We start from the raw sequence: 10,807 nt of genomic DNA on the forward strand, positions 1-10,807 counted from the left end.
TAACAATCATCAGATCTAAGCCCAAGGAAAGTAGGGAGATGTGAAGAGAGGCTTGTGATCCTTGCCAGGAAGATAGGACGTCTTGGGCATTAAGACTAGGCAGGGGGATGCAATGGAGGTATTGTAAAAAACTTAAGTCCAGGGAGGGGGGCAAGGCCAAGTTGGGACCAGCTATGAAGTTTATGAAGTAGGCTATATATGAAATTTGAAGGCCTCTGTGTTGGGTAGCAAAAGTTCTTGAGACAGCTCATTTGTAACCTTGTAATAAACACACTTATGTAGAGTAAGAAAGAATACCATCCACTAGTGTTATTTTGTGTTGAGTGTTTAAATTCTCTTTGGTCAGGAACGAGGTTTCCTGCTACAGACCAACCACAGTCAGATTATGTTTACGTTGAATTCAATGAAAACTTTTTACCCTTAATAAGACTCCTGCAGTCACCTAAATATATTTGTTTTTTCCATTTATTGTAACAGAAAAAATAAAAGTAACACAATAAATTAACACCAGCTAGGCACATTGTCAAAGTAGCATTCACTTCTTTCTTATTGAAACCAAACTAATCTTTTGTCGCAAACCCTGCCCTTTGTGTAAAAAAAGCAAAAATAACAACTAAGTGTTTTTTTCTCCTCTGTCAGTAACTATCTGAATATGACTCCACTCATACACCAAAGCTAAGTGGTTTCTCACCAGTGTTACATCTTATTTCACTGACAGGAACTTCAACATTTCTCATAGTTTAACCTGACTGATTTTTCATAATCTCTGTCTTCAGTCTCAGGTTCAGAAGAGTCTTCAGTCTTGACCTCAGTCTCTGGTTGTAAATGTCTCTCTGGATCTGAGTTCCTGACTGGTTCAGGTCCTCCACAGTCCTCTCCATCAGCTCCTGTTTCTGCCTGTCTTTTGTCCTCAGTTTGGTTTTGATGAAGCTCTGAAGCCTGACTGCCAGCACATTTGTGTTTTTTTAACTGATGATGCCAAGAGAATCTTTTCCCACACTCAGAACAACTGAATGGTTTCTCCCCCCTGTGATTTGCCAAGTGAAGTTTCAGAAAAGGCTTTGAGGTAAATCTTTTGCCACACTCAGAGCAGCTGAAGGGTTTATCTCCTGTGTGAATTATCATGTGTCGGGTCATATTACGTTTCTTATTGAATGTTTTACCACATTCAGAGCAGCTATGTGATTTCTTGTTATTCTTTGGTCTCTTATTGTCAAAGTTTTTCACAGAGTTTAAACCTGACTGATGTTCTCTGGTCTCCTTCCAATCATCCTCGCTGTCTTCAGTCTCAGGTTCAGAAGAGTCTTCAGTCTTGACCTCAGTCTCTGGTTGTAAATGTCTCTCTGGATCTGAGTTCCTGGCTGGTTCTGCTCCTCCACAGTCCTCTCCATCAGCTCCTGTTTCTGCCTCTGTTTTCTCCTCAGATTGGTTTTGATGAAGCTCTGAAGCCTGACTGCCAGCACATTTGTGTTTTTTTAACTGATTATACCACAAGAATGTTTTGCCACAAACACTGCAGCGGCAGCGTTTCTCCCCTCTGTGATGTGCCATATGAAGTGTCAGATAAGACTTTTGTGTAAATCTTTTACCACACTCAGAACAGCTGAAGGGTTTCTCCCCACTGTGTACTGTACTGTGTCTGATCAGATGCTCTTTTTGTCGAAATCTTTTTCCGCACACAGAGCAGCTGAAGGGTTTCTCTCCACTATGAATAACCAGGTGTTTGGTCAAAATTCCTTTGTGGGTAAATCTTTTACAGCAAACAGAGCAGCTGAAGGGTTTCTTATCTGTGTGAATTCTCATGTGTATTATAAGATCCTGTTCAGCTTTGAATGTTTTACCACACTCAGAGCAGCTATGTGATTTTATATCAGTCTCTGGCCTCTTATCTTTTAAGTTTTCCACAGAGTTTAAACCTGACTGATGTTCTCTGGTCTCCTTCCAATCATCAACACCATCATTAGTCTCAGGTTCAGAAGAGTCTTCAGTCTTGACCTCAGTCTCTGGTTGTAAATGTCTCTCTGGATCTGAGTTCCTGGCTGGTTCTGCTCCTCCACAGTCCTCTCCATCAGCTCCTGATTCTGCCTCTCTCTTCTTCTCATTTTGGTTTTGATGAAGCTCTGAAGCCTGCCCGCCAACACACTTGTGTTTTTTTAATTGATAAAACCAAAAGAATCTTTTGTCACAAACACTGCAGCTGTAACGTTTGTCCCCTCTGTGATATGCCATGTGAAGTGTCAGATAAGACTTTTGTGTAAATCTTTTACCACACTCAGGACAGCTAAAGGGTTTCTCTCCTGTGTGAACTAACATATGATTGGTCAGAATTCCTTTTCGGTTAAATCTTTTACCGCAAACAGAACAGTTGAAGGGTTTATCTCCTGTGTGAATTCTCATGTGTATGTTCAGATACGGTTTATCTTTAAATGTTTTACCACACTCAGAGCAGGAATGTGATTTCTTATCAGTCTCTGGCCTCTTATCTTTAAAGTTCACAGAGTTTAAACCTGACTGATGTTCTCTGGTTTCCTTCCAATAATCATCACTGTCTTCAGTCTCAGGTTCAGAAGAGTCTTCAGTCTTGACCTCAGTCTCTGGTTGTAAATGTCTCTCTGGATCTGAGTTCCTGGCTGGTTCTGCTCCTCCACAGTCCTCTCCATCAGCTCCTGTTTCCATCTGTTCAGTTTGTCTCTGATGAAGCTGTGAGGACTGAGGTTTCTCTTCATCATCTTCACTCTTCACAGTGACAATAGTGAAGGGGAACTTGTTGGTATCAGCCTCCTCCAGTCCTTGAAGCTGCTCTCCCTCCTGACTGATCCAGAGTTCCTCCTGTTCCTCTTTAATGTGGGGGGTCTCAGTGTCCTCCTGGTTCAGACTGGGGCTCCACTCCTGCTGCTCAGGTTGAAGCTCTTCTTTACTCAACAACAGCTGCTGGACGTCTGCAGGACACAGTGAACAAAAATTTAACTATGTTCTGAACTATGTTTTGAGGGGTGGCAAGTAAATTTGGCGTCAAAAAGGTGTTAATCCATGATCGATTAACTTACTTGACACTGCCTCTCACATGCCTAGAGCAGCGTCTCTACACATGCTCATCAGAACAAAAACATGGGCGCATGTGCAGTTTTGCAAAACGCGCAGCTCACACTGAATGTCAACAGAGCAGACACATGTGGGTAGAGACACAGAAAGGGCTGCTGTGTGCAGTTAAGGCAGGTAATGGTGTGTAGGTAGAACTGAACTGAAGAGAAGCAAGGTGAGCAGATTACAGTAGTTTTGTGAACTAACACCAACATATGGTGGAGAAGGATGAAACTGTTATAATGGCATTACGATATAACTTTCTTTAAACAGGGTGACACATTGTCGCTGCCATAAACCCTGAGAAACCCTCCATCACAGTATTAAATTACTACAGGGCCGTCTGTCAACGTCCGTGGTCATAAATCCTTTGAAAGACTGATGTTGGCCACCTGAAGGACATTATTGGCGTCCTACTGCACCCCCTTTAGGCTGCCTAACTGACAAACTGGTGGAAGATGCAGTCCAGGTTAGCAGACAGATAAATGTAGTCCAATTACTAGTTTACCAATATGTTGCAGTAGCTGTCTGAAGTAATTCCAAATCCTCGTAGTTTTATGTAATTTAGAAAAAATGGCTGTACCACTAACATTGTTATATCAAGATAATCAAAATATATCACTATATTATTACATATGGCTATTATCATGGCATATAATGAAAATAATAAATGCATGTGATCTGGATTGTTTGTTTGTATACATGTGCATGAATGGGTGCATGTGTGAGGTGTTTGTGACGTCCTATCTTCTCTGCCTGCTATTGTTTTGGTTGACTCTCTAGTTCAGGAGCCAATGGGAAGAGACAGGACAGACATCAGGAAACAGAGATTAGAGTGGGAGCCACTTAATTAGGCAGTCTCTCCTCTCTTCCTCCCAGGCTTCCACCAGCTGATTTGGTTGTTTTGTCTTTAGTTTGCATTCAACACTACACTCACAAACTGCATTCATAACTGACCTATCTACCTTATATATATAGATATATATATATTTATATATATATATATAGATATATATATATATCTATATATATATTTATATTTAGATATTATGATTAATCAGCTAGACTCCCTTATGTTACGTCAAAGCCGGTTGACCATTTTGCAGTGGAAATATAAGAAAACCAAATAAATGACTCCAGGTATACGGCAGTTAGAATATATGGTAATTACATTACTCTACTTAAAGAAGGGTATACCTTATTTTTAAAAATTAGACTGTGTTCAAAAAACTACTTCAATCTGCTCACCTTGCTTCTCGAGTTATTTCTCCCCATACACCTACACCTTTGCTGTAACTGCACACATTGGCTTGTCTCGCCTCTTTCCGTTTCCCGCTCCCTATATGTGTCTGCTCTGTTTTAAGATTAAGATTCGTTTGTCATTTTCTTGTGCAGTTGCATACATACAAAAATGAAATAGTGTTTCCCCCAGCCCGTGTCAGTACCACAAACACAGCAATCAAGAATAGTTCAAAAACTGGAAGAGGCCACCACAGGCATCAGCCGCCGCCTGTTGACATTCATCATGAGCTGTCCATTTAACAAAGTTGCTAAAATTACACAACTCACGTTTTGAATTTTTAACTCTGACTTCATTTACACAGCAGCATGAGATCCACACATGAAGGAGGCTTGTCGTTAAAGAAGTTGTGTGTCAAAACGAACAAAACTGATGTGGTTATAAATGTCACTATAACTATTTTACTATATTTTGTATTCTGTATTTATGCCCGTCATAATGTTCTGTTTTTAACTATGTTAAGCACTTTGAATTAGTCTATGTAGAAATGGTTCTTGAAAAATAAACTTGCCTACACAGCTGCATTTTTGAAATAGTGAATTTTTACACTTTCGTCTTACTGCTGCCTTTTTGTAGTTTTACCTCAGATAGCGATTTACTCTCATCATCTCCTCTTAGTTGTCATATCTGACTGCATCAGTGTCTCTCACTCCCTTAATCATCCTGTTCCCTTTTCTTCATGATCTATATGTATCTGTTACAATTACAATTTACAATTTTACAATTTCTTTTTATTTTTTGTGAGTGTGTGTGCGTGTGTGAGATGTACTTTTACCACTGATTTTCATTATATTATGAAGCGTCTTTAGACATTATAATCATTACACCATAGCCACTTAAGAGTCTTTAAGTCCAGTACACAAAGTATTTTCTTAGCAGGAGCTAGCTGCGGCTAACACGCTCTGTGCGTCTATGAACGTTAGCTAAAGGCTCGGCTCCCTGAAACATTAGTAGGAAATACGTTTCCAGCAGTGAAAGAAAACCAACCTGCTCTCCGCAGCTTTATTTCAGGTGTTAAAATCACATCCAGCAGTTTTCTTTGGCGGTGGAGCTCCTCTTCGTATCCGCATGTTGATGTTTGTCCTGCCTCGTCTCCGATAACCGCAGCGAGCAGCCGCCGTCTGAATAAATCTTTAAGATCCTGAAACCCGGACATTTTCCACACATCCAAGAGTCAAAGAAGGAAGTCTTTTCTAGGATCACGCTACTCTTTTAGGACGCTAGCACATACATACACGCTCACTATGCCGGAGAGAGCTGTCGACACCCGGAAACAAAAACATTACTTCCGGTACACTCGTTAGGGGTATACTCATGGATCTATAATAAGACCTGGATATGGCGCCGCCTCTCAGCAGACACGCCGATTTTTCCCAGTGGCCACTCGTGGTATTGCAACAAAAAATCCCATGGGGCCCAGAAAGCATTTTTCCCATAGACCGCAATAGTAAAAGAGAAGCCTGCAAAACTGTTCTCGGGACACCTCCAGCTGTAACCACTGTTAATTGCTAATCTTTGTATTCCATATTTTTAAGTCATGGACTTTTAAACCGTCAAAAAGTTTTCTAAAGGCCAGAAAAGCCCCCCCAAAGTCTAATTTTCCATGGTGACGTCACAGCTGTATGCGTGCACTCCCAAGTGCGGTCGTGCTGCGTCTCGGGAGCGAGGATGCCTGTTGGCTTAATGACAGCTCTGAACGGGGCTAAACGTGGTCGGAAAAGTGAATTAAACGACTCCAGGGTGAGTTTTTTTCGAGACAGAGTTGTGATACAAGTTTCATATTTTAATGGCATGTATTTTTAAATGCAATTCTAGGTATTTTGGCGTTAAATTACCCGCTTAATGACCGCATTTTCACTTACTGCCAGTGCCACTGCTGTGTAAAAGTCGAAGTTATTTACCATGCATGTGATAGTTTCGGTGATGTGTCACCAGGGTCTCGGTCTCACCTTGACTGGTGTTCAATATCCTTTTCATCCTATCATAACGACCTTTTATTACGGTTTGAACCGTCTCAGTCTGATGGCCTGGAATTATGCAATCTGCAGCAGAGCATACTGATGATGATGCAAGTATAAACTACAACGCAATAAATAATAAAGATGAATAATAATAGAAAAATATAAGATAAAATTAATTAATTAATTAATTAATTAAGAAATGCACATTTTACTTACGTAATGTCAAAGCATTCTCTATTTAAAGAAAGTAAGAAACAACAGTCAACATGCAGTTACATATGTTATACTCTCACTTGGCTCTTACAAACTATTTTTCTCAGTTTTGCAGACTGTAATCACAAATTAAACAATTTTTACTTGGGACAGATTTGTTTGAGCCTTGGAAATATTTTACAATTATTTTGTATACATATATGCACAATCAACTTAACAATGCACATGAATAATGGTACTTGCACTACGGTAGAGATATTTGCACTTTATTGGATTCGCACACAACATTGTTTATACATCATGCCAGCTCCGCCTGAAAGGGAGATAGTCAGGATCCTGAATAGAGGGAGATTGGACATGGTGTATCACTTTGTTAGTATTTGGTGGAACATGTGCCATAATTACCGTGGCTTACATGTGTCACAGACAGTCGCTCTGGCCACAGGCTCAGCTCTCTCGTCTCTTTCAGGGCTCATCAATGGAATAACATCTTGTAATCCATCCATCAATCCTGTGTGGCATGTAGCTGTGGAGGATGGAGAAAACAGAAGTTTAATTAATGATAGAACAGTAAAATGTAATTTCAAATGAATTATTCAGTATAATTTAGTGAGTCATCATTTGCATACTACCAATGCCTTTAGTGCCCACACACTCACACACAACATAAACAGCCTGTCTTAGTTAAAAAGCCCACTCACCACGGCAAGGTGCAGGCCAAGAGTGGGAACACAAGACCAAAAAGTGTTGAACTGTTTCATTATAAAGCCTTGCATAGGAACACCAAATTATGTTAAATACACCACACAACGGAAATTTGTAATTATAAGAATGATAATAGTTTGTGAAAAAATGAAATGAAAAAAAGTTTTTTCTTTTTTTTTTTAATTCAGTAGCATGTGGCGAAGTATAGGTTCTGACATCTCACTACAGGAGAAAACAGTGTTTTAGGGTCGACTATAAAAAGATATCAGGCTAGGAATAACACTTAATGTCCAGGAGCTCCTTCCATGACTCAGGTAATATCCAAACTATATCACGTAGCTGTAAAAGAAACAGAGAAAATGCAAAGTTAATTAGGCCTAAAATTGGGACTGCACAACGCTTAATAACGAAAGACTTGCCTGTTTGAATGTGCCGATATAGCCTATAAAACGATAAGAACTTTAAACTTAATCTGACAAGAAGTCATAGGCTATATCACATACGGGATCATTAATAGACAAAACAGATTTACCTACCGGCATTTGGTTGATAAATATGACAGCTTGTATTATTGTGGGGAATCCCATATTTTTTTATTTTAGATTAACCTTAATAAAAATGACTCGTTTTATCCTTACTTAAAAAAAAATAAAACAACACAAATTAACCACGTATAGTCTATAACCATGACTTTGAGAACATCATCGGTTGATGTGCCCTATAAATCCATCATTTGATTGTGTAGATTTGTCATTACCGGTCAAACTCATCCACAAGCACTCATGAGCGCGCAGCGCTTGTCCAGAACGCGATCTGCTCGTTCTCATTGCCCCAGGGCATGATGGGAGGCCCCAGAGCATCATGGGGGGTGACTCAACTGCGCATGCTCTATGGGCCCCATAACGCGGAAGTAAACCCGGAAGTCAGAAACTTTTTCGGCGTATGCGCCAGGCGAGCAACTCCGTTGAAATCAACGGCCGCCATTTTCCAGTCCGGTATCCAGTTATATAATACATCCATGGGTATACTACAGCTGTGTCCCAATCAAAGACTGTGGCTGCTTCCCAAGTCTCTCTTAATTAAATAATAATTCAGATCAGATTATCAGTGATAATATAAAGACACAGTGCTGTAGGAAATGTCCGTCTGGCTCTGCAGCAGGAACACAGACTGCAGCCTGTTCTTCATGTGCAGGTGTTTGTTACACAGGTAACAGGTTACAGAGAGAAAACACTGTTACTGTGTGTTTTATTAGAATTAATACAGTGCACATGTGTGCAGACACAAACAGCTGTTAAAGCAGACTGACAGCTGATCCAGCGGTGATCAGCTGACGCGATCATCACAAACGGACGTCGCAGCACGTCACGCTTCATCGGAAAGGACGTCTCGTGTCTCTTAAAAAACATTCCCTCGTTTCCTCTCTCCTCTCTTGGTTTCCTCGCGTCTCTCCATGCATCTCTGGTGGGAGGGACTAAGACGCAAGTGAACGACGCAAGTGAAGGAAGCATGGATGCAATTTAAGAGACTTGGGAAGCAGCCACGGACTCACAGACTTTGAGGCGCGTTCCCGGTAATTGCGTAAGTGCTTAGTGCAGACCCACTGTCAGATCACAGAGTGCGTGAGGGCTCTGATGCTGACTTTACAACGCCAAATTATGGACTTTCCGTGGGTCCGCATATCTGCAGACTTTCCTGAGGGATTTACCCAGGGTTCATAGCGAACATTCGTACATTGAAGTAGGATTCAATAAAGTTTGACCAAAAAATAATAATAAATGTAAACAATGCGAGCATGTACGGTGACGGGAACCGCAAATACGTTTATCTGTAAGTGACAATAATTAAATATTCGCAAATGATTAAAATGAATGCCTTTCTGACTTTTGATAGTTTGTTAAATAAAGCTTATCTTATCTTAAAATATGTAAACACTGTAAGACACACAAATACATGCTGCAGGTCGGCTTTTTTACTTATTAGATTTAATGGCCCATCTGGTTTTACAGGCAACGTGCGATGCCATGATAGTTCCCATTCCCATTCCTCATTTTAATGCACTTCTCAAACTCTCACAGACTCACGCACTCTACCCACCGCATGCCTGACGCCATTAAAGTCCGTGAGTGTTCAGTGCTTAGGCTTTAGGGTGGAGATTGGGATTGGGCCTATATATAGATGGACACATGACAGCTCCCTAAAAGCCAAAACATTTCGAACGCCCCCTGCTGACTGGCAGCAGTATAGGTCCTAAAGCCCGCCTCCTCCATGTTAACAGATGGGACATGGGTCAAACTATAAAATCAAAATACAAGTCAAATACATTTTTCTCAAACATGGTTTCATTATAGTTAGTTCTTATCATGCTGATTCACGTCCAAGGGTTCATTTTTCTGATAAGTTTATTTTTAATTAGTTATTTGATGCTGTCAAAATGATGATTGACAGCTCTGTTGACAAATACGGCTCCTGCAGCCAATCATTTCCGGATCAGCAGAGTGGAGGACGACGTAACTAAAACAATCACTACAGTCATTGAAGTTTCCATACCTGTGAACGTTAACCTCAGACCAACACAGAGAAGCTGTTCTGCTGTTAAACACACAGACGTGAGGGATCTTTGCCATCCTTTTACGGTAAATTAAGTGTGTGTTTTGGTTAGCGTAAATGGCTACGGCGGCACCACCCGCCGATCTCTACTGTGCAGACTCTGGCTCCATATGACGTGACCATCGCAAGATTGCAGCGCCTATCACAGGGGCTATTTTGGCATCAATTTGTACAATGGGAGCAGATGGAGACGCGTCGTCCATCTATATATACAGTCATTGGTCCCAATCCATGGGGCTGCAGCTTTCCAATAGAGATGGCAGCTATCGTTCACTTCAGTGACCCGGATCTTCAGATCTCATTCAGCTGCAGGATTTGTTCACTACAGTTGTTCACCCGGTCGTTCAGTGACATTTCCGGTTTACCTTTACCTCACTCAGTCCTTCCTCTTTTTTTTTTTTTATTCTTTATTTCAAAATGTCAACATACATAGTAACAGAACAAAGAAGATCACATACATCCAGATGAGACATCCACAAAACAAACCAAAAGGTAGCGTCAGGTTTCAAAAGACTGTAGAAACAAAAAAATCTTACCTAAAACAAATGTGAAAATAAGAGGATAAATAAATAAAAATAAAAATGCAAGAGTATGACAGCCGTTGTTCCAAAAATGACTAATCAGTTGTTTAACTTCAGAAATTACATCTCTATGTTTAAGAATAGTACTATTAAGTTTCCAGTATGAGGATTTAGGGGTAGTGGAGGAAGACGTCAAAGGAATATAAATATGGATAGTATGTATATGCTTTCAGTAGTGGATGGGTATCTCTCCATGTGTCAGTTAAATTAAATTTCTGTATGAACATCTTCACATGAGAACTGGAGGAATCTGAGCACCTTGAAGGCCATCTGTCAATATGATTATCTGGTACAGTATTGAAGTCGCCTCCAAAAATGATGGAAGAATTTGGAAATTTAGATAACCAGTGAAGTAG

At 40.4% G+C, this 10,807-nt stretch overlaps 1 protein-coding gene across 2 annotated transcripts; it reads right to left on the bottom strand.

Moving 5' to 3' along the window:
- Positions 1 to 471: 471 nt before the first annotated feature.
- LOC138611051 (gastrula zinc finger protein XlCGF26.1-like) lies at positions 472 to 5,537 on the bottom strand. 2 transcript variants are annotated; one of them, XM_069683951.1, is made up of 3 exons: positions 5,369 to 5,537; positions 2,273 to 2,939; positions 472 to 1,855 (listed from the first exon to the last, which is right to left on the bottom strand). In XM_069683951.1, the coding sequence occupies exons 1-3, from the start codon at positions 5,535 to 5,537 to the stop codon at positions 724 to 726; spliced, it is 1,968 nt and encodes a 655-aa protein (XP_069540052.1). In that variant the 3' UTR covers positions 472 to 723. The 2 variants fall into 2 exon arrangements, with proteins under 2 accessions (XP_069540052.1, XP_069540043.1); XM_069683942.1 differs by having other exon boundaries at positions 472 to 2,939.
- Between the last annotated feature and the right edge of the window lie 5,270 nt (positions 5,538 to 10,807).

This window comes from Semicossyphus pulcher, unplaced genomic scaffold, assembly GCF_022749685.1.
Source record: "Semicossyphus pulcher isolate SPU_LCO1_2020_fin unplaced genomic scaffold, fSemPul1.0.p SCAF_11, whole genome shotgun sequence".
Classification (NCBI taxonomy): domain Eukaryota; kingdom Metazoa; phylum Chordata; class Actinopteri; order Labriformes; family Labridae; genus Semicossyphus; species Semicossyphus pulcher.